The sequence below is a fragment of the Ranitomeya variabilis genome, chromosome 7, assembly GCF_051348905.1.
Source record: "Ranitomeya variabilis isolate aRanVar5 chromosome 7, aRanVar5.hap1, whole genome shotgun sequence".
Lineage (NCBI taxonomy): Eukaryota > Metazoa > Chordata > Amphibia > Anura > Dendrobatidae > Ranitomeya > Ranitomeya variabilis.
In genome coordinates, this window is record NC_135238.1 from 205,928,126 (window position 1) to 205,953,099 (window position 24,974).

At 43.8% G+C, this 24,974-nt stretch overlaps 1 protein-coding gene across 2 annotated transcripts in view; it reads right to left on the reverse strand.

The window, feature by feature from the left end:
• Positions 1 to 16,253: 16,253 nt before the first annotated feature.
• UBR3 (ubiquitin protein ligase E3 component n-recognin 3) overlaps positions 16,254 to 24,974 on the reverse strand; it is a 169,056-nt gene continuing 160,335 nt past the window's right edge. For both annotated transcript variants that reach the window (XM_077272745.1, XM_077272744.1), the window contains exons 34-39: positions 21,016 to 21,120; positions 20,756 to 20,881; positions 19,808 to 19,987; positions 19,375 to 19,584; positions 18,086 to 18,225; positions 16,254 to 17,909 (exon numbers count right to left, since the gene is read on the reverse strand). In XM_077272745.1, the coding sequence (XP_077128860.1) occupies positions 17,792 to 17,909; positions 18,086 to 18,225; positions 19,375 to 19,584; positions 19,808 to 19,987; positions 20,756 to 20,881; positions 21,016 to 21,120 (879 nt within the window). In that variant the 3' untranslated portion in view covers positions 16,254 to 17,791. The remainder of the gene's footprint in view (positions 17,910 to 18,085; positions 18,226 to 19,374; positions 19,585 to 19,807; positions 19,988 to 20,755; positions 20,882 to 21,015; positions 21,121 to 24,974) is intronic.

Consider the following 24,974-nt stretch of genomic DNA (forward strand, 5'->3'; position numbering starts at 1 on the left):
CATGCTAATTCTCTTGGATCTCTCTGCAGCATTCGATACTGTGGATCATCAGCTCCTCCTCACTATGCTCCGCTCCATCGGCCTCAAGGACACCGTTCTCTCCTGGTTCTCGTCCTATCTCTCTGACCGCTCCTTCACTGTATCTTTTGCTGGTTCCTCCTCCTCTCACCTTCCCCTTACTGCTGGGGTTCCTCAAGGATCAGTCCTAGGCCCCCTCCTCTTCTCTTTGTATACTGCCCCTATTGAACAAACAATCAGTAGATTTGGTTTCCAGTACCATCTCTATGCTGACGACACCCAATTATACACTTCTTCTCCTGTTATCACGCCGACCTTTTTAGAAAACACCAGTGATTGTCTTGCCGCTGTTTCTAACATCATGTCCTCCCTCTATCTGAAACTGAACCTGTCAAAAACTGAACTCCTCGTGTTCTCTCCCTCTACTAACATACGTTTTCCTGACATTGCCATCTCCGTGTGTGGTTCCACCATTACTCCAAAGCAACATGCCCGCTGCCTTGGGGTCATACTTGATTCCGAGCTTTCCTTCACCCCCACAGCCGATCACTGGCTCGCTCTTCTTATCTGCATCTCAAAAACATTTCTAGAATTCGCCCTTTTCTTACTTTCGACTCTGCAAAACCTCTTACTGTTTCACTCATTCATTCTCGTCTGGACTATTGTAACTCTCTTAATAGGCCTCCCTCTTACCAAACTCTCCCCGCTCCAATCTGTACTGAATGCTGCTGCCAGGATCATATTCCTCACCAACTGTTACACCGATGCCTCTACCTTGTGCCAGTCATTACACTGGTTACCCATCCACTCCAGAATCCAGTACAAAACTATTACTCTCATCCACAAAGCTCTCCATGGCTCAGCACCACCCTACATCTCCTCTCTGGTCTCAGTCTACCACCCTACCCGTGCCCTCCGCTCCGCTAATGACCTCAGGTTAGCATCCTCAATAATCAGAACCTCCCACTCCCGTCTCCAAGACTTTACACGTGCTTCGCCAATTCTTTGGAATGCACTACCCAGGTTGATACGATTAATCCCCAATCCCAACAGTTTTAAGCGTGCCCTAAAATCTCATTTGTTCAGACTGGCCTACCGCCTCAACGCATTAACCTAACTATCCTTGTGTGGCCCATTCAAAAAAAAAAAACAAGCAAAAAAACTTAAACCATAATCAGGTTTTTCGCATCATGTTCTCATACACTTCATGCAGTTAATAGCCCTCTGTGTCTGTACTGTTACATACTTAGGCAGTTAACTGGTTCATGCAGCTTTACATGAACACCCGAGCCTTACACTATGGCTGGTCCAAATAACTAAAGCAATTGTTACCATCCACCTCTCGTCTCCCCTTTTTCCTCATAGTTTGTAATCATGCGAGCAGGGCCCTCACTCCTCTTGGTATCTATTTTGAACTGTGATTTTTGTTATGCTGTAATGTCTACTGTCTGTACAAATCCCCTCTATAATGTAAAGCGCTGCGGAATATGTTTGTGCTATATAAATAAAATTATTATTATTAATATCATCAAAAAGTTAATTTATTTCAGTTCTTCAATACAAAAAGTGAATCTCATATTTATCTAGAGTCATTACAAACAGAGTAACCTATTTCAAGTGTTTATTTCTGTTAATGTTGATGATTATGGCTTACAGCCATTGAAAACCCAATAGTCATTATCTCAGTAAATTAGAATACTTTATAACAAAAGCTTGAAAAATGATTTTAAAATCCGAAATGTTGGCGTACTGAAATGTATGTTCAGTAAATGCACTCAATACTTGGTCGGGCTCCTTTTGCATCAATTACTGCATCAATGCGGTATGGCATGGAGGCGATCAGCCTGTGGCACTGCTGAGGTGTTATGGAAGCCCAGGTTGCTTTGATAGCAGCCTTCAGCTCGTCTGCATTGTTGGGTCTGGTGTCTCTCATCTTCCTCTTGACAATACCCCATAGATTCTCTATGGGGTTAAGGTCAGGTGAGTTTGCTGCCAATCAAGCACAGTGATACTGTTGTTTGTAAACCAGGTATTGGTACTTTTGGCAGTGTGGACAGGTGTCAAGTCCTGCTGGAGAATTAAATTTCCATCTCCAAAAAGCTTGTCGGCAGAGGGAAGCATGAAGTGCTCTAAAATTTCCTGATAGACGGCTGCACTGACTTTGGTCTTGGTAAAACACAGTGGACCTACACCAGGAGATGACATGGCTCTCAAACAACAGTCCAGTTCTTTTCCTCCATGGCCCAGGTAAGACGCTTCTGGCGTTGTCTATTGGTCATGAGTGGCCTGACACACGGAATGTGACACTTGTAGCCCATGTCCTCGATACGTCTGTGTGCGTTGGCTCTTGAAGCAATGACTCCAGCAGCAGTCCCCTGCTTGTGAATCTCCCCCGAATTTTTGAATGGCCTTTTCTTAACAATCCTTTCAAGGCTGCGGTTATCCCAGTTGCTTGTGCACCTTTTTCTTTTTTTTTTTTAAATCAAATGTTTTTTTATTGATTTTTTTTACAGATTTACACAAAGAAAAAAAAGGAAAAACAACAACAACCAGACAAACATTGGAGAAACACAGTTTTCCATCCCCCAACCTTAAGAAGCATAAAACATGAGTTTTTAATACATCTTGGCTCTACAAAACCAGCATAATGAAATAAACAAATATTTGAACATAGTAAAGTAGTCAACCCAGTTACATATAACTTGTGGAAGTACTAATAACATTTTAATTAATTTCCAAAGAAGTTTAATTTGAGGCATCATATAAACATAACTCAAAGCAAGCCGGGGCAAAATCTCCTCAGTTCCCTAGATGTCAAACCAGGGCCATCGATCCATAGACCCCATATCTTGTCAAATTTAGAGATAGCATCTTTTTAGGTATATGCCTTTTTCCAAATTTACTAGCCAGTTAACGTTATCAATAAATTCTGATATCATAAGCTCGTGATCTGCTATCCATTTTCTTGCCATATATAACATACGTGCCGCCGTGATTTTGCCGTACTCATCAATAGACAGATCTTCAACATATCCCAATATACTAATGGGGAAAGCTCTACGTCAATTGAAAAAACCCTGTTAATCATTGCTACAATACTCTTCCAAAAGGACACCAAGTTAGGACAGTTCCACACCATATGAAGCATATCTGCTATGTTAGTTTTGCATCTAGGACAGTGGGGACTTGAACGAAATCCTATTTGTGCACTTTTTTCTACCACACTTTTTCTTTCCACTCAACATTCCATTAATATGCTTGGACACAGCACTCTGTGAACAGCCAGCTTCTTTAGCAATGACCTTTTGTGGCTTCCCCTCCTTGTGGAGTGTGTCAATGACTGCCTTCTGGACATCTGCCAAGTCAGCAGTCTTCCCCATGATTGTGGAGCCTACTGAAACAGACTAAGGGACCATTTTAAATGCTTAGAAAGCCTTTGCAGGTGTTTTTTGTTAATTATTCTAATTTACTGAGATAATGACTTTTGGGTTTTCATTGGCTGTAAGCCATAATCGTCAACATTAAGAGAAATAAACACTGGAAATAGATCACTCTGCTTGTGATGACTCTATATAATATATGAGATTCACTTTTTGTATTGAAGAACTGAAATAAATTAAGTTTTTGATGTTATTCTAATTTTCTGAGAAGCACTTGTATATAATCTTCACCTGCTTCAGATAAAGGTCATCTGCAGCAACTTCATATTGGTGGTCCCTATATGATCCTTCAGCCTCCTCTACAACTCCACTGTGAATGTGTGTTCATATGTTCTGATTTTCCTGAAATTTGTGGCAAAATGCACAACTTTTTTTTTTACAATTAATTTGTGAAAATCAGAACAAGTGGATAGAGAACGACCAGGAGTGCTAATTGTATGAGCACCTATACTGACAGGCCCTTCTCCAGTGACTCAGTTCATCAATACAAACAGTTTGGAGCAACAGGACCTTTGAGCAGCAAGATTAGCTGCCACAATTTACAGTGTTGGAGCACTCTAATATGACACGTGGGGCTCATAGAAGGAGAGAATGGTGCCCCTGTGTACTGATTCTCTGGCTCCACCAACTGCTTATGTGCTGCTGCAGCGAGGCCAGACATTACTGTCTGAGCGTAGCTCAAGCCTGTTGGCTCAAGGCCCCACCAGTTCCCTGATGGGCCAGTTCGAGCCAAGGTTAACCAATTGGGATTGTCAGAGAAGCAAACCTGTGTAGCAGAGTATAATGCCATTTTTTTTATAGTTTAAAGGGAACTGCTCTATAAAACAAAGTGCTCGAAAAACGTCCATCCAAAAGATTTGGGTTACAAGATCTCCAATACAGACTCTTATGATTAAATCTGACTATACCACAAGCTACCTGATCCTGACACTGAACCCCAGAGTCAAGAGACACAACTAAAGTTAAAGTTTGGCCACTCTGCCATTTTGGTAAGATTAATGCTAGCATTTTTCCACTGCTGTCGTTGCATCCATATCTTATTGATTTTTTCTCATCTTAAATATTCATTATGCTGTTCTGTAGTTGCCATCACTGTAGTTTGTGAAGGTAACATATGAAAGTCATAGACGAGGATCACTCCAGCAAGGAGCTGCTCTTGCTTTGGTGAACTTATCCTGCCCATCTATCACATTCATATGAATGTTTGCCATGTATTACTATCACAAACTATACTATGTCCAAGAAAAATCTGCAAGTGCCTATTTTTAGAAGACAACCAAAGTAGCCGTACCTAAGTAGTATACATGTCCCCATCCTGGGCCCCTTCTTGGTATACATGTCCCCCTTTCAGGTAAATATGTCCTCCATCCTGGGCTTCTTTCTGGTATATATGTCTCCCTTCCTGGTATATATGGGCCCACTCCTGGTATAAATGCCCCCATCCTGAGCCCTTTTCTAGTATATATGTCCTCTCTTGTGCCTCTGCATTAAAAGAAAAGAAAAACATTCTTCTCACTTTACCCCTATACCACGACATGTGGCGTCCTCTTCTATAGCCGGCGCAGAGGACGGCAGCTGACATTGGAGTGCCTGCTATGGCAACGCATGACGTCACTTCCATACAATGCCAATGCTTGGCGCACTGGTGTCCACTGCCGGCCTCTGAGTAGCTGGCAGCGTGTACTGCAGCGCAGAGACATATGGTTTCTGTTCTGCAATACACTTCAGCTGGATGTGCGTCCTCAGATGCACATCCAGCTGAAGTAGGTGCTGTAGTTGTCAGGCCCTCCCCCCGTATGGGAATGGTAGCACCCTGTGCGACTGCTACGCCCCTGTATGTTAATGCAAGGTCAGAAAACTGTGAGAAAAAATTGATGACCTATAAGATTTGTATTTTAGCCATCACATGGACTTACGTTTAGTACAATTTTCTTATTGTCATTTTGTTTTCTGCAATGCAGTTTAGTTTGTGAAGAGCTAAGTGGGATGTCTGTTGTAAAACTGTGCAGTAAGTGTCAGACAGTTACTTAGGGGCTAACTACCCTCATCCAATGTATGTAACATAGGCGGTGTGTGTCCCAGGGTTTATTCTGCCAAGATCATCAGTGACACTGCAAAACCTCATTTTGATGTTTTCACCTGGGACTCAGTCGCTGTTTATGTTGCATACATTGGATTTCTAGTGGGTTCCTTGGAGATTTGGACTTTGCCTCCTTATGGAGAGTGCTGCCAACCATTTACCTTTTCTTGACATTCCCATCATTCAGTGCCAGTTACAGAGGGTTTGTGTCAGTTGCTGAAAGACCGAGTCAGTTGCAGAGGGCCTGAGTAGTGAGCAAGAGCCATGTTTCTGAGTAGTAGCTAGCAGATGAATAGTAGAAACATCTTGAAATCAGTGAAGCACAAGGTTACTGAGGGAAGACTGCCTCTGTGACTGTGCTGGCAGCATAAAGGACAAGAGGACGTGACCGCACTTACAGTGAACGTCAACCCAAAATTAGATAGAAGCTCTGAAACGATAGCAAATGCACGTAGTCTGACATATCTGTAATTGCCAATCTTTGAGAGAGCGTGCAAGCACGTGCTACATGAAGCACCAACAATGGTCACAGTCAGGTGAGAGCAGTAAATAAGCATCAAAAGAACAGATAGCTGCACCCGAAATAGCGGAGGAAGAGCGATGACTGGCCAGAGGCGCAAATGAAACAGTAAGGTTGAGGGCTGGGGTGCATGTTCAGGAGGGGACCCTCGGGTTGTCCTGAAGCACCGTGAGGGCGAGGTCCTGGAGCCAAGAGAGCCACTGATGTGGAGAGTAATGAGAGAGTAAGCCTCATAAAGAGAGATGGGAAAATGGTCCTAAAATTGTGACAGAGCCTGAAGTCTGGTTGAATTGTTAAAATGGCAAAATGAGCTTAGGCGTGTCAGGATGTATTTTTAGAAAAGTTTTTCTGTCAGTCAACATTAAAGTATAGGTGCCGCCATACTGTATGACGCTAAATAAAGCCGCATTGAACTGTCCCTTTTTTTGGTCTCTTGCTGGGAACCAGCATCTGCTCGATACACACTACAGAGGGTGCAGAGATATTTGGTCTGCTCTTCTCCCCAGCTCTCCCCTCTATGCTGGAAAAGATATAGTGTGTACGTATATATATAGATAGGTATACCTGCATAGAAAGGTATATTATTATATTATGTACTCAATCATAAATTAACGTTGTACCTGTACACAGAAGAAAGGCAGCCGAACCTGCTGATGCCTCTGGGATTGGTTGACTACCTGACAAATATGAGCATGTGCTGAAACTCTTCCCGACGGCAGATATTAGGGTAAAAGGGGATCACGCCTGTTGGATTTTAGCATGACAGATCCTTTATTCCCAAAAAGATTTACCGATGCCATTGTTGTCTGGCAGATGGGTTGAAGGTCTAAAGACCCCTTTATTTAATAAAATAGTGCAAAAGGCAGAATACCTGCTACCTTTGCTGCCTACAACAAGACACCAACCCCCTCCATCGGTCTCCAGAGGAAGGAGATGCAGCATAGAGCGGTGGGCACGTGGCACCCAAAAATGCCACTATCTATTAGATTACAGGAGACAGAGAGAGTGCACAACAGCCACGATCGGTCTTACCTACACGATGCGTTCACTTGATCTACTTTCAACCAGTTTTCATTAGTTGCAAGCAACGGATAAATAGTTTACCATATGCAACATTATCATACTGATATGTCGGTATCATTTCTTTTCTTGTGAATTTCAAAAAGATTGCAATTGATCGTGCAAAGTTTGCAAGTAAAATGGGGCGATAAGCAAACAAAGATACAAATACACACACACACGTCAGTATTGATAACACACAGGGGTACCCTGATGGTTTCCCTACCCTGTATATTGCTGCTGGGGACTTGACGTGGACTCAGATTCTGTAACGAAAAAACAACCTTTCTTTAAGAAATGTCACAATATGGGAAATGCAAGGTAATGTGATGCCATAATAGTATAATGAATGCGAGGGTACAAGAAAAGATAGTGTTCAACAATAGATTGTAGATAAGACGCTCAGAATAGTGACTTACCTGACATGACGGTGCCGCGCTGCCAGCTCGTGCTTCTTGGCAGAGGAAAGCTAATAAACTGGCGGCAGATAAAGATTGAATTATTAAGCAGAATTTGAGGAGCACCAGAGTTGTGATGAATGAAGGGAATGGAGAAGCAGGTAAGTGGTTAAGTGTTTTTTTGCTCTGCTGCATGTCTTATGGTAAGTCTCGATTTTTCCATTGCTTGTGGTAGAGCTACAAGATTCATTGACAGAAACATCTCATAAATTTACATTTATGAATATGCAGTGTTACAGCACTGATGTCATACTGGTGTCTCCAAGAAATCCTTGGCAATGATTAAGATAGTTATTAACTACAATGTGCAGGCATAGTAGAATATACACTCACCGGCCACTTTATTAGGTACACCATGCTAGTAACGGGTTGGACCCCCTTTTGCCTTCAGAACTGCCTCAATTCTTCGTGGCATAGATTCAACAAGGTGCTGGAAGCATTCCTCAGAGATTTTGGTCCATATTGACATGATGGCATCACACAGTTGCCGCAGATTTGTCGGCTGCACATCCCAAAGATGCTCCATACAAGGCAGGATGGATCCATGCTTTCATGTTGTTTACGCCAAATTCTGACCCTACCATCCGAATGTCGCAGCAGAAATCGAGACTCATCAGACCAAGCAACGTTTTTCCAATCTTCTACTGTCCAATTTCAATGAGCTTGTACAAATTGTAGCCTCAGTTTCCTGTTCTTAGCTGAAAGGAGTGGTACCCGGTGTGGTCTTCTGCTGCTGTAGCCCATCTGCCTCAAAGTTCGACGCACTGTGCGTTCAGAGATGCTCTTAGGCCTACCTTGGTTGTAACGGGTGGCGATTTGAGTCACTGTTGCCTTTCTATCAGCTCGAACCAGTCTGCCCATTCTCCTCTGACCTCTGGCATCAACAAGGCATTTCCGCCCACAGAACTGCCGCTCACTGGATTTTTTTTCTTTTTCGGACCATTCTCTGTAAACCCTAGAGATGGTTGTGCGTGAAAATCCCAGTAGATCAGCAGTTTCTGAAATACTCAGACCAGCCCTTCTGGCACCAACAACCATGCCACGTTCAAAGGCATTCAAATCACCTTTCTTCCCCATACTGATGCTCGGTTTGAACTGCAGGAGATTGTCTTGACCATGTCTACATGCCTAAATGCACTGAGTTGCCGCCATGTGATTGGCTGATTAGAAATTAAGTGTTAACAAGAAGTTGAACAGGTGTACCTAATAAAGTGGCCAGTGAGTGTATATATATTATACATATAATATACTATATATATATATATATATATATATATATATATATATAGTATATTATATCAGTGGTTTTCTTGGAGCTAATGTCTTGTTTTTTGGCCAGGAAGCCTTTAGCATCCCGTACACCTAAAGCCCCCCATACACATTAGACTAAAGCTGGTCCTATACGTTACACTTATGATGGCTGTACCCGTTGATATTGGTGGATTGGCCAATATCAACTGGTTTGGCCATCGGTCGGTCGGGAGAAGTTGATCCGACATGACCAATTTTGGCCTTGTGATTGCATTGTCCTCCATGAAGTGATCCAACAACTGATGTGTTAGTCGGCGACTTTCTCATAGAGAACACAGGAGCACGCAGCTAAACCTGTATGCCTGGATTTGGACAAGTTGGCTGAAATTACTGTCGGACAAACGATCTTTCAACGGCAGCCATTAAATGTGTAGGTCCAGCTCCATGACCCCTGATTCTGTCGATATCGATGGGTTTGGCCAACACTCTGTGTATGAGGACGCTGGCCAACTGATGGTTGGGAGAGACGTCCATCAGGCATCTCCGATTTTAAGACTGTTGATTGCATTGTTCTCCCGTAGATAACAACAGCCATCTATTGTGTATGGACAGCTTTTGTTGTGCAGCAGAAAGCTTTCTGGTCTGCTTCCCCTACACATATGAACTACCAGCACAGCAAGCATTCATGTGTTTTCAATGGGGAAAGAAAACACTTCCAGACACTTCTGACGCGGATTTCTTTTCAGGAAAGATTGGCAATCAAAATTCATCATACATTATCTTTCTCTCACCATGTCTTAGCTCATGTCTGGGGTAAGTTGATGAGGGTGAGCCAAAATCAGAGGGTTTGGAGAATTTTGATCTAATATGACTAGAGTGACTTCAGGGTTACCAAAGTTCATAATAGAAAATGGACTGGCCAACAATAGGATTCCAAGGGGTGTATCGAGGTGGCAACAACTGCTCTTCAAGAAGATATTTCTGTGGACCTGTCCTGTTAACCAGATGGCGAGAGGCTGGGTGAATGCTAATGTATTTCGAAAAGTGGTGTTTCTGGTTGCTGTGGGGGTGTTCCTGGTAAACAGGCAGAGCTTAAGGCTATGTGCACATGTTGCGGATTTTGCTGCGGATCCGCAGCAGTTTCCCATGTGTTTACAGTACAATGTAAACCTATGGGAAACGCAATCCGCAGTGCACATGCTGCGAAAAAAAATGCGCGGAAACGCAGCGGTTTACATTCCGCAGCATGTCAATTCTTTGTGCGGAATCCACAGCGGTTTTACACCTGCTCCATAATAGAAAACCGCAGGTGTAAAACCGCAGTGGAATCCGCACAAAAATTGCGGTAATTCCACAGGTACAACGCAGTGCCTTTTACCTGCGGTTTTCACAAATCCGCAGCGGAAAAATCCGCAGACCTCAAGAATACGTGTGCACATACCCTAAATGTCCCACAGTTTGGTATTTGAATGTTTGGAAGAAAAGGAACATCAATGCTTGTGGACGCTTGGAATAATGTTCTGCGGAAAAGGAAGTTAAAAGTGTGAAATCTTTGGAAAACTTGTGTCATAATATGCCTATCGTATAATAAATACTGTAAAATATAGTAGTGGTAGCGTGATGATGTAAGGGGTCCTTAGTGTCTACAATCTAGACATCTCTTCTGCATTGCATTGTTGAACTTAATCAGAATTTTTAGCCATCTGTCCTGCCTAAGGCTACTTTCACACTAGCGTCGTGCACTGCACGTCGCTATGCGATGTTGCAGTGCACCGACGCTAGCTGTGAATGTGCCGCACAACGGGGGCAGCGGATGCAGTTTTCCAACGCATCCGCTGCCCCATTGTGAGGTGCGGGGAGGCGGCGGCAGAGTTCCGGCTGCGCATGCACGGTCGGAAATGCTGCAGACGCACCAAAAAACGTTACAAGCAATGTTTTTTTGGTGGCGACGGTCCGACGCAACACAACGCAACCGTCGCACGACGGTTGCGACATGTGGCAATGCGTCGCTAATAGAAGTCTATGGAGAAAAAACGCATCCTGCAAGCACTTTTGCAGGACACGTTTTTTCTGCAAAACGACGCATAGCGACGTGCAGTGCACAACGCTAGTGTGAAAGTAGCCTTAGCTGAAGTCTAAGGCCGGGGCCACACTTGCGAGTGCAATGCGAGAAACTCACATTAATACCCGGCACTGCTGTCGGCACTTGAGACCGGATTGTGCGGCTGCATAGAAATACATGGAGCCGCACGCTCCGGTCCCGAGTATTGATGCGAGAGACTCACGCAAGTTTCTTACACTGCACTCACAAGTGTGACCCCGGCCTAAGGATATTGCTTCCATGTGATTTTTTTCCAAAGTGTAAGAATCACTGGAAAATCTATAGAGGTATTTACTGATGGAATTTGCAATCTGCACACATTTCAATTTCTGTATTGTTCATTCTGGACCCGATTAAAAATGTTTTATGAAAAAAGTGTAATCATTTAAATTCTTGTTGTTATTAAAAATGCTGGGGGCATACTGTGAGTTTATACAGGTCATCCAAAGATTGCCGTTGCTGCATCCAGCCATTCGTGATGTAAAAGGAAATGTTTTCATCAGACTCTGCCACTTTCTTCTAACTGCTTGCTCTGATGCTAATGAGCCCACCGTAGGTGCGTCAACAATGGTCAATGGTACTTTGATGGTAGGCAGATAGACAACCCTATACGTAGCAAACTGCGACGAATTTCATGCTCTGTCACCTTCCTATCAATGTGTACATAAATGCGCCCATCCACCCCCAACATTAAATGAGACCTTACATTCCGAATATATAGTCACCATATCTAATGTCCCGCTGCTGCCCTCGGTCAGATCGGCGCCTTGTTTTCTTCATCTACAAAATGGCCACCATATTGGCTTGAGGACTCTGAAAAGTCTGAACCATGAGTCGGATACTTTTCTCTGCCACGTGATGGACACTATGTCACTATGGGTGACACTATCACTGTTGACACTACCAGTGGCGTAACTTGAAACTCATGGGCCCCGATGCCAAAGCTCCAACGGGGCCCCCAAATATTTTATATCTATAATAGCAATAGTGTTTTTCTATAGGTCAAAGGGACTTTTAGGGCCCCCTAGGCTCCAGGGCCCGGGAGCAATTGCAACCCCTGCACCTGTTGTAGTTACACCCCTGGACACTACGGGTGCTGGTTTATCCAAAAACAATGTCCATGCTTCTCTGGCAGCCATTTTGGAGGACAGATGGAGGCAGAGCAGAGGTCATTAGATATGGTGGCTATATATCAGAAATACAGTTTTCCCTACAGGATTTCTTCTGTGTGATCGTACCAGACGGTCTAGGCTGCCGGTTGTCCATATTTCATATGTACTAATGACCCCATAAGCCCTGCTGTTTTTAAGATGCTCTGATGCCCAGTTCTCCGGCCATCATACCTTTATCTTTGTCAAAGTCACTCGGATCCTTGCGCGTGGACATTTTGACAACTTTGAATACTCCAAAAACTGCTTATATAGAGATTATCCATCTTATTCTCTTCACCGGTCAGTGGATTTAATGCTATGGCCACTGTCCAAGATCTGATATGTAAATCCCAAACGATACAAGATGCAGATCATTGGATAATAGTGGATTTTATTAACATATCGTATAATGTGCGTTGGATTTTGTTATCCATTTCTCATGTATTAAAAAGCTCTCACTATTCCACAGTAATGGACCATACAGAAATGTCCAGTCGAGCATCACGGCACACAGTAACAGATGAACACACAAACATTTGTATTATTTTACAAGATTGGGAAATCTCGAAATAGAAACCAGAAAGAAAAATATACTGAGCAAAAGGAGAATCCAATCCGCATGCATTCACTGGTGTATTTTAGGGTGAATTTACACTGCACGATTATCATGACCGAGTATTTCTAGCAATTTCTCTCATTTCCTTATAATTGAGCAAAAGAAACAAATTGCAGATCACTTGAAAAGCAAGCAAAAAGCTAGTTCGTCGGGTGAAATGATTTTTTTAAACCTAATTAAAAGATCAATATTCTCGGCAGCACAATGGCCCATGTAAGCATGTGCTGCTGTTAACAATGACAGATCGGTAGGGGTACAGCAACCCGCTCCCCCCATTGATCAGTTGTTTGCAGCTTCTGCTATGGACAGACGTACATAGGGTGTAGACGAGTCAATGAATGCATGTTTGCAGTAACACTTAAATGTCTTTTTTTTAGGGTCCCCCATTTTTAATAACGAACAAAGGCAAAGCAGACAGCCGGGGAGCAATATTAATAGGCTGGGAAGGTCCATGGATATTGGCCCCTTCCCAGCATAAGACCAGCTCACAGCTGTCTGTTTTTCCCTTGACTGGTTATTAAAAATACGAGTGACCCCCAAGTTGTTTTTTTCATTTATTAGCAAGTACAGTAGAATACAGACACAAGGCACTGCTCCACTCTTCCACTAGGACCTCCGCCTCCTGGTTCAAGAATATATATATTTTTTTTTATTTTAAGTAATTTTTCAATCCACATTTGTTTGCAGGGCAATTGTCATTCTCCTACCCCCATTTCACGCCCCACACTATGACCATTTTACAGCACCAAAGTTTAGGGTCCCCATTGACATATATAGGGTTCGAGTCCAGGGTCAAGTTTGGGTACCCGAACCAAACTTTGGATGCCACTCATCTCTAGTTAGAATTCAACAGAGCATGACTTCAGATCCACTACAGAACATTAGGCCCTCATGTAGTCTGTATCGGGCAGCTTGACCAGAAACTTTAGACCAGTTGTCAACTGGAGGTCATTTTTTAGAGTTCTGGCAGTGGACCTCCTTGATCTACAGCCAGTGCCCTGGGATCTGCTCTATGTTCTCTAGACAGTGCTGGAAGTCTGGGAGATGCAGCAAACCTTCTGCCATCCTGGAGGAGCTGGACTACCCCAGCATCTTAAGTGGGCAGCAGGTACCACCTAATGATAACGGTTCTAACAAGGACACTAACAAAATGCAAAGCTAAAGACAAATCAGTCAAGAAGGATTAGGAGAGGAATTATCAGTTGATTTTCTCATAAACTCACACATCAATAAATTCATAAAAAGTTAAAGCTGTACTCTAATCTTAGAACTATGTGATATATCTACCAGGAGATCAGAGTTCCCCTTTAAACGTCCATTGGAATGCCATTTTCCCTTCAAAAGTAATATATTGACATCTGGACTGGAATAAGACCTAGTGAATTCTATGAAAGTCTGATCGATGCCGGTCTCATTTCTTGTACCAATACACTAGTTTCCTTAATGAGGTTCCCACATCCACCTAGTAAGGTGACCGAGTCAGGTAAAGAAAAAAAAATGGAAAAGGGTGGAGGGCAATGGATCCCTTTTCTGTAAACATGTGCAGATCCCAGATCTATCAGAATAACCTTTTCCTTCCATTGGGATTCTAAAATTCTGTCTTTTCAGTGAAGGAATCCAATCGACTCCTGGACAGATAACAGGACCCAGCAATTTTCATTGATGTCCCTAGTTTGTCCCGTCATTATCTGCAGATGAGCATAGATTTTTATATAAAAACTAATTTCCATCTATACGGTGGGGCTTCGTTTTCCTACAGTTATTTTCAGCACTGGGGGAAGAAGGGACATCCCCAAATCCATGTTATACACCTTGGCCTGCCACTTTATGGTATTGAGACGGCCATTAATCACTAGAGTAGGGTCTCAAGCCCGCTGCTCCTCCTAAGTACACAGCCACAAGGAGGTTAGTGGTCCAGCCTGGGTGGTGTCACTTTATTCAATGGACTAGAAAGACGGAGATCGCCAATCACCGCACTCGTCAGGTTGTCAACTCCATCGATATTGAATGAAGCCACAGGGTGCACATTCAACCAACGACTCTTCCAAACTTTTCCATGCAGAGGAATGTGCAAAGTAATGAACCGCTCAGGACCCCTTGTCCTGGTGATTGGTGTGGGACCCAATGAGCATTATCCATGGCCAGTACAATGCATGCGAGAGAGGCTGTGCTTGGTACTGAAGGATTTTACGTTACTGCCGAGAAGTTCGACTATCAAAGACGCATGTGACAATCCACAGGATCTCAGCAACAGAATGGGCAGATTAGAAAATCGCCACGTCCTGAATTCTGACCGCATTTTACCCCCTACCACACCTATGACGTTACAGGACTGTGACACATTCGGTCTCTGAATCTTTCACGCTCTACAGGCATAAATCCAATAATGGCAGTGTGTGTTCAGGGCAAATTATAACATTGTAGAAGGTTCTTTCAATCTGATTGTGTGCAAAGACCAGAGAAGGTGGCAAACCTTATATTACCAGGTAAAACAAAAAAAAAGCCCCCGAAAGAACTGATATTGCTGAAAAATAATGGCTGTAAAATGTCCTATTACACGAACTGAAAACAAAATGCCGGAGCAAAACACCAAACTAATCCATACGACCCCATTAGCCTGTCATATACAAAAAAAGCCACCTTGGTATACACAGTATACATAGCTTTTTTTCAAGGAATATGCAGGATAGAGCCAGAAAAATGTTTTTGGCGACCAGACATTTTGGTCTCATATAGGGGAGGGAAAAAAAAAAAAAAGCCGTAAAAACAAAATGCACCGAAGATCAAAAAATGAGCCGGGGGGGGGGGGGGGGGGGGGGGGGAGGGGGTGTGTGTTAAAAAGCTCAGCATGAATTACTTTTTTGGAACCCAATCCAGTTTGCGGTTACTGAGAAAAGCTGCGTTTTACTACATGGAAGAAAAAAACCATGCAGAAAATACATCAGCGTTACGACATGCGAACTAGCTTTCTTTTTTTATTTTTTTTATTTACTGTATAGGAAACCAGTCTAAGACACTTTTCGGTTTAACAAAAATGGGAATCAACCAGCACTATGGATATGATAATACTAAGTTTTTGGAAGTTGTTTTTTTTTTTTTTTGTTTTTTAAGAGCAGAAAATGATTTAGGAAAATAACCTTTTTTTGAGTTCATTCCCCAAAAGCATTTCTTAAAAACTTTAGAAAAACTTTTTTTTCTGAAGTGTTATTTGCATCTTTTTTTATTGGATGAGATGTTTGGAGCAGATTCCATCAATATCAGCTTCATAGAAGTGACATACGGTACTTTTTTTTTTCGTGGGATTTGTCTCACTTTCCTTGCCTTCCTGACATTCATTTTCTATCAGTTTCCTCTTTTTTTTTACAGATTCTATTAAGCTCTTTATAGTTTTTAAATGCTAGAGGGTGACCGCTCAGATTTATATACCCTCTTTGTCATTAATGGTCTTCCTAATCGCAGATGCAAGCTATTCTGCCGCCTATACTTGTTACCTATAGGAATATATTTTGAAGTCTGACCGACCGGTATAAGAAAAAAATATTTACAATGGAGAGTCCTCAGTGGTTGATACCTTTTAATGGCTAACTGAAAAGATGGTAACAAATTGCAAATTGATAATAGCGCCATTTTCATTAGTAGTTGGAGGTACTATACATTTGGGATAAGCTAGAGATTGGTGGTCTCAAACCTATGGCATGCCAGCTAAGACTACAACTCCTGAACTGTAGGGTCACACTTTATAACTGTAGAGTCCCAAAAACTAGGAGAGTAATTTTTTTTCAGATTCATTTAATTAGGAGAGTTGCAATTTTTAGATTCAATTAAAAAAAAAAATAATTTATGTGCGAAGCAGATGGGAACCAAGTCACATTTACCAAAAATCGACCCTCCTCCTAATATCTACTTTAATTAGCCAGTGTGAAAAACATTCAAGTTTCAGATTAGATCTGTTTTCTTGTTTTGTACAGTTTTACAAGACCTCGATGACCATCGTCTTGCTCAGATGTCATGTAAGCTTCGTTCACTGTATACAACAATGTACTTACCCTTGCGGGGGAAGAAAAAAAAAAAAAACACCGGCGAGGGTAAAAAGAAAAAATTACAGCAAATCGAATATCACATCTCAATTTCTTACCAAGTCTAAAATTCCTGAGAATGAATTCAGTTTTAGCAATGCTTTGAAATGGAAAAAAAAACAAAAAAAAGCTAAAAAAAACCCCAAAACTTTCCGGGACCCTCTGGACAAATAACGCACTTATTTATATGTCCCTTGAATGCGTGTATTTTTTTTCTATACACGCAGACAGTATTATTTATATAGGATTACATTTCCATTTAAAATAGTCATTAATAACATCTGTTAACTATACAATATTTCACAGGGAACAATGTGTTTTACAATGGATTCCTAATTACATATGAACACGGAGAAGGACACATTAATAGATTAGTTTACAGTGAGTTTATCAAACATTTAAAAGTGCAGTTCTACTTTAGCAAATATACCCAATGCACCCGGCCACACTAAACTAGCGCTTTAGTATGGTGGAGCAGTTCCAAAGTTAAGGCTAAAAAAGCCCCCCAACCCTACCCACCAAAAAAAAAAAAAAATCTTAAATATCACAATTCATCACAGCACATAATATTCACATCACTCGCCCCCTTCCCCTCCTGGCGGTTTGCACTGGAGACGGATGGCCCTAAGCAGCGTTAAACCCCAATATTGGCCTGTAGTACCGACGGCTTGCCGGTAAAGTCTCCAGTGACTATACAACTCCACACATAGAAGCAAGAATTAAAAAAAAATGTACAGAAACTTAGAGAAATATTCTACAGAGAACGAGCGGAAATGCGCCATGAACATTCATTGTGCTTTCAGGACAACGCTGGCCGCGACGTTCGTTTGCAGGTTTCTTTCTTTCCGTGGCTGTTGACGTGCCAGCGGCTCTTCCAGTGCTTGCAGGGATGTGTCTGTATTAGTACAATAGCACCTAATCACTAGAAAGCTTTATGTCGGCAGGGATGGCGCCCGCCCTCTTCTTTCTGAAGGAAGCCTTTGCTTCTTGCTAGCAATTTCATTTGCGATTGCATTGATCTTCACAGGCTATTGTAATGCGGGCCCCATCTCTTATTGATGTGGTCAAACGTGTGCGTCACCCATTGCTGCTCCAGCACATTGTAACGCTCCTTGCAGATGTAAAGAGGCTTTCCACGTCTGCAAAAAAAAAGCAGCAAATGGGCAAAAATTAGACTAATTTCTTTTTTTTTTAAAGCATATTAATGACAATGCATTAGTGGTGGAGGTCCAAAACATAAGGACTGGGCACAATGTACATCACTGACAGTTATCTCCTAATTGCGGATCGTTGATTAGGAGGCACTAATTATTACCTGAGTTCTCGGTCTTCCTCGCCGTGTGCATCGAGATACACAGAACCCCAAAGGCAGAACCGGAGTCCCCGAATTATGATGATCACCGAGGCGTTGATTAGTAGGAAAATCCCCGTACCGGCTCCACAGTTCTGCGAGTGCTGAAGAGAAGAAATAGGCAACAGAGAATGAGAATAACCCCCTCCAAATATGATCAACCCTCTATCCAGTAGTGGACACGGATCTCGCAATCCAATTTTTTTTTTAATGCAAAATGCATGAATTTTTAACTTAATAATTATTGTAATTGGGTTTTTACTAAAAGTATTGCCCCACTTTCCTGCCACAGTCTCTGTGCTGGACGGTCTACTATTCCTGGGTGCAGAGGAGTTTACAGCCAAAAAATACATACATCCATTTAAAAAAAGGGCCCCACATGGTGTCCATACTTTTTAAAGGGGTTCTCCGGTGTCTCATTTAGTGCCCAATACCTGCTTGTCGTGATCCCACTGCAGAGGTATCCTGCAAGCATCCTATGGTAATTAAAATGACAGGTGAATAAAATGATGTGCAAAAGGCTGACAGATGCCATGTCACCAGGACATCTCAGCGCCCAATGCAGTAGTGACGGGCAGTGGATAACGCCTTTAAAAGGACAATGAGCAGAGAATGACTGTTCATACCGAGCACAGAACTCCGTGCACCATGGCGCGGCCAAACAGTTCAGTGATGCTCCCCATCTACTTGTTTGCCATCCTTCTCCGTCCTCCTGCTCCAGTAAAGTCAGAGTCAATCAATGAAGAGGAGATAGATGGGAAAACAAGGGCGGGAGAAGGTGCACTGAATAGCTTGCCAATGCTAACGGTATACTGAGCGTGCACGTGCTTTGTGTGAACAGTCATTTTTCGCAGACAAATACGTGGATAAAATACAAGATGCCTGGAAGTAATTAACATTCGCATAGTGCAAAGTAAAAGTGATTGTTCCATCCTGGGCTGTGGAGTCGGAGTCGTGGATTCGGAGCCCACTTTGGTGGAGTCGGTGTCATGGAAATTGAGGAGTCTGAGGTTTGGCTTACTGACTCCACAGCCCTGGTTCCAACAACATCTGGGGTGCTGTGAACATTGAAGTTGGGACACAGAACAAAATCCTTACAATGGATATTGCACTGCTTTCCCGGTTGCTTGCTCATCGGACCGATGAAATCCTGACTGCAGAACATGAAAGCTAAAAGTCTGAAAAGCAGCTGCAGGGGAAGGAGCGCAGTTCTTACATCAAGAGCCTAAGAAAAAATAATCCAAAAGCCTCACCAGGACACATTCACAGAAATTCTGCTGCTTGCAACACAGACCCTTCAGGCAAACAAATGTGCCACAGACGAGGCAAAGTGCGGGATCCTTGGGGACTTTGGTGCACACGCTGCAGGCCTTCCTATGGTAGTACTGGAAAATGGTGTTGTAGACGTCTGGCAACTGAAGAAGTCGCGGTAAATCCCACTTAGTCTCCTGGATAAGTAAAGCCTGAGAGGAGAGAAGTGCAGAATGTAAAACAGATATAAATATTGGGGGAAAACAGTAATTAAACGCCAAAAGTATCATATCCGTAAGAGCACGTCCCCGTAGACAGAGGGGCGAGTTCAGAAAGTCTAAGAAAAACAAGCATCAATAAGACGGCAGACACTATTCTGTATGACATCAAGTGTGAAATTGAAATTAACAGAAAAAAGAAAAAGGAATCGCATACATTTACTTGGTCGGATTGCTTCTCGGTAAACCGAATCACTTCTGAGCACCACTGAGCCATCAGGTCAAAAGCGGAGACCGGCCAGTCTAGACAAGCCGCGCTGGTGAAGTCGTGCGACGTTTGGAGGACGGATGGTAGAATCCCTAAGCAGCTGCAAAGGACGACAAATTCATCTTCTTCCTGTAAAACCACAAAGAAACCATCATTATGGATATAGAAGAGGAAACCTGGTTCGTCAGTTCAGGCAAATATAGAACAGGATTTACTGCTCCAGGAGAAAGAACAAAAAGGGAAAAACACAAAGAGGTTTCCTACTGCAGAGCAGACAGGTCTGCATGTCTGATGGGCGCTGGTCTCACCTCTGGGACCCCCATCTGTATGGAGAATGTGCCCGGCTATTTCTGAATGGTGACAGCTACATTTATCCACTGCACCCCTACATTTAATATCCACTCGGATGCCAGGTGACCGCTCAAATTTGGGAAAAATTAAAATTACAGGGCATCACTGATGGCATAATACATTATTAAAGGGGCTGTCCAGTCACAACGTATTGATAACGGATCCTCAGGATAGATCACCAATATCTGATTGGTGGGAATCAGACAATCAGGACCCCCACAGATCAGCTTATGAGCTCTAGTGGCTCACGGATGTGAACACATTGAATGTAGCTCCATTTAACGTGTAGCGGCAGCTGCAGGGTACTGCAGAACAGCTCTTATTCAGCTGCAGAACATCTTAAAAGAATTGGAGCCAATTTGCAGTACTTGGAGCTCATCACAGCTGATCGATGGAGGGGTCGGACTCGCACAGATCCTATATTGATGACCTATCTTCAGGATCAGCTATCTATACGTTCCTTGTCCCTGGAATAGGTCATCAATATCTTGTTCCCGAAGAATCCCTTTAAAATTGGGGCAACCCCTAATGCAAAAAATTCTTTACCTGGCAGCTTGGAATATCTGCTCCAAAAAGATGGTGCTGGAGAAGAGTTGTGATCCTCAGGAAGGGCAGACAGAACTGCTGAACGTGATGTTCAATAGACGGTGAAGTCCACGCGATGGGGCTGGTCTGAGAAAGACAAAAACCAAACAACCCTTAATATTAATATGCATCTATTTCTCCCTCTCTCACTATATATATATATATATATATATATATATATATATATAAGATACAAATCACACTACATCAGTCAGTCACACCTTTGCAGTATCCTCAGTCTCTTCTTCGTAGAACTTTCCTGCCGATAACTCGCTAATCGCAAAACCAAGTAAAGCTTCCCATGACTTCCCGGGGGAATATGAACTCTGTAGGTGAGAAATCAAAAATAATTTTCAGAGGACAAAGGAAATAATGTAACCACAAATTATCGAGGTTGCAACTGCGAAGTTTCCAACTATTTCGTTAAAATAACAGCAGCATACACCCATGGTCTGTGTCCCCCAATGAGGCGAAGGAGAAAAATAAATTTGGGTTCTTAATGTTTACTACAAGAAAAAAAAAAGTTCTGGTCAGCATCGCCTCCTGAAAAGGGTAACGCAGCGGAGAGATTAGGTGTCTCCTGGCCTCCACTAATGATCCCTACTGAGTCTATGAAGAGATGCATCGACTGTACAGAGAAGAGAGACTGCGACAAACAATAGTGAAGGTTTTTTTTTCTGGCCTAGAAGATAAAATGACTTTTCCTCCATGAATCTACTCAGGAGTAAAGAAATCTAATTGGAAATGTGGACATAAAGTATGGGTTAAATACTAGTGATGAGCGAACCTTATCCGCCATGCTCGGGTGCTAACCGAGTGTCTTCGGAGTGCTCTAATAATATGTTCGAGTCCCCGCGGCTGCATGTCTCGTGGCTGTTAGACAGCAGGGATTGTCTAATAAACAGGTAATCCCTGCAAGCAGCCATGAGACATGCAGGTGCGGGGACTCGGACATATTTTTTCGAGCACGCCGAAGACACTTGGATAACACCTTATCCGAGCACGCTTGCTCATCACTATTAAATACTCATGAGATTGTGCGTTGCTCTTACTCGTTCATTTCAATGGCTGACCAAATGTCTGATGTTTTTTTCCCAAACAGAGCAGTGGTCAAGGCGTCCAGCAGAAGCAGTTTTATGTACTACCTGGTACCCAGGCCACTTTTGCACTTGAAGACTGGTCTAGATGGAAAAACTCCTTTTGCCTTGTTCGGCAACCCTATAGCTGTGTCCTCCAACCAAAAGCTGGAAACCAAGCCGTCCGCTCAAAATACCATGGTCCACCATCGTTGGTCCGAAAAGGGTTAATCTCAACCTTTTGGGATCTACTCCATTTTAATAACTCATTAATTTATATATAAGTTACAAAACAGCGTAACTCAACCTCTTCACCTACGTTGGTAGGAGCTGGATAGAGTTAAAGTCCATGTACATCTCCATACAACGTTTTTTACTGTTCATTTGCTTCCTAAATGCAAAAGTTAACCAACGTTCTAAATAGTCTTCATTAAAAATGTTCTATCATTTTGCTGCTGTAAGTAGTTTGTCCAGCAATATTTGCAAAACTGATGCAAACCCGTCAGTGCTCCCGATGGCTTTCTCTGTGCTTTCTTCCCTTCTCTCAGTGTTCGTGATAGCAGGATAGAGGGGTTAGGGAGTTTTTACACTAGTCTTGGGTGTGGAGAGGGGAAAACGCATCAGGGAGGGCAGATAAAATGGTTATAAACTAGAAGGAAAAGAACATGAAGTTATTAAGTGCGGGAATTAAGTGCGGGATAGAAGCTGTGCTGATACATGTAAGCCAAAGCACAGACTGCGAGGAGGGGCAAAACAAAAAAAAATATATAAAGGAAAAGTAAATCGATAGTGATGATTTTACAGGGAAAAAGGAGATTTTTGTGTACTCACCGTAAAATCTTTTTCTCCGAGTCATCATTGGGGGACACAGGACGAATGGGTGTTATGCTGCTGCCACCAGGAGGACACCAAGTTAAACACACACAAAAGATTAACTCCTCCCCTGCAGTATACACCCACAGGCTGGACAATCCAGAGCCAGTTCGGTAACAAAGCAGTAGGAGTAAGCCAGTTAACAAACAGAAAACATGTCATAGTCAAAACACAGACTGAAAAGAACAATTGAGCCAACTAGGCTAACAGGGAGGGTGCTGTGTCCCCCAATGATGACTCGGAGAAAAAGATTTTACGGTGAGTACACAAAAATCTCCTTTTCTCCTACGTATCATTGGGGGACACAGGACGAATGGGACGTCCCAAAGCAGTCCCTGGGTGGGCCAACAAGAAGTTATAAATGCTGTGCGTGCCTACGAGCTACAGATGAGACACTGCCGCTTGTAGGATTCGCCTACCGACGGACGCGTCTGCCGAGGCCTGAGAGTGCACATGGTAGTGCTTCGTGAATGTATGCAGGCTGGACCATGTAGCAGCCTTGCAGACCTGCGCTGCCGATGCCTGGTGCCGGATGGCCCAGGACGCGCCGACTGACCGGGTAGAATGAGCCTTGATCCCCGGAGGTGCGGCGTGACCCTTGACACGGTAGGACTCTTGGATGGCGGAACGAATCCACTTGGCAATGGAGGCCTTGGAAGCAGGTAGTCCCTTCCGTGGCCCCTGCGGAAGAACGAACAAGGCGTCTGACCTACGGAGAGACGCAGTTCTGGAGACGTAACGTCTAAGACCCCTCACTAAGTCCAGAGTGTGGAGCGCCCTTTCCGTGCGGTGGGAAGGAGCAGGGCACAGTGAGGGAAGGACAATCTCCTCATTAAGATGGAAGGAGGAAACGACCTTCGGAAGAAAAGTCGGACATGTCCGCAGAACCACCTTGTCCTGGTGGAACACGAGGAAAGGAGGTCGGCACGACAGAGCTGCCAGCTCAGAGACACGTCTAATAGACGTGACAGCCACGAGGAAGGCAATCTTCCAAGACAAGAACAGCAAAGACACTTCATGCAAGGGCTCAAAGGGGGGCTCTTGAAGAGCACGGAGAACTAGGTTCAGGTCCCATGGTTCCAAGGGCATCTTGTAAGGCGGAGCCATATGAGAAACACCCTGGATGAAGGTCTTGACCTGCAATCTGTTTGCAATCTTTCTCTGAAAAAGAACCGAGAGAGCAGAAATTTGGCCCTTAAGAGAGCTGAGAGCAAGACCCAAGTCTACGCCTGATTGGAGGAATTCCAAAATGTGAGGGATAGAAAAACGGAGGGGGAAACGTCCCCGCTTCCTGCACCAGGCGAAGTATACCTTCCAGGCGCGGTGGTAGATGCGCATAGAAGAAGGCTTGCGTGCGCGGAGCATGGTAGATATCACCGTCTGGGGCAACCCCTTCTGCCTCAGTACCCAGGACTCAACGGCCACACCGTTAAACACAGGGCCTCTGAGTTCGGGTGGTAAATGGGCCCTTGAGACAGGAGGTCTGCGCGACTCGGCAGCCTCCAAGGTACGTCTGAGACCAGTTGAACCATCTCGGCATACCATGTCCTGCGCGGCCAGTCCGGAGCGATGAGAAGTACTGGGATCCGTTCTGCCTTGATCTTCCTGATCACCTTTGTCAGAAGAGGAATTGGGGGAAAGATGTATGGGAGTCTGAAACCCTGCCATGAGAGGACGAGAGCGTCGGCTCCGAAGGCTGAGGGGTCGTGAGACCTGGCCATGAAGACGGGAACCTGGCAATTGAGGCGAGATGCCATTAGGTCCACGTCCGGGGTCCCCCATCGAGAGCATATCTGGTGAAAGATTGCGGGATGGAGAGACCACTCTCCGGGATCGAGGCTGTGGCGACTGAGAAAGTCCGCTTCCCAGTTTTCCACGCCTGGGATAAAAACTGCTGAGAGTATGGAATGATGTGTCTCGGCCCAGCGGAGAATTAGCGTCACCTCGACCATGGCCGCCTTGCTGCGAGTGCCCCCTTGGCGGTTGATGTAGGCTACCGCAGTGGCGTTGTCGGACTGGACTCTGACCGCACGGCCGGAGAGGAACGGCTGAAAATGATGGAGAGCCAGTCTGATTGCCCGAATCTCTAGGATATTGATGGGCAGCTGGGACTCCTGCGGAGACCAGCGACCCTGAGTCGAGTGACGCTGGAACACTGCACCCCAGCCGAAGAGACTGGCGTCCGTTGTGACAACCAGCCAGTGCACCGGAAGGAAAGACTTCCCCCGAGT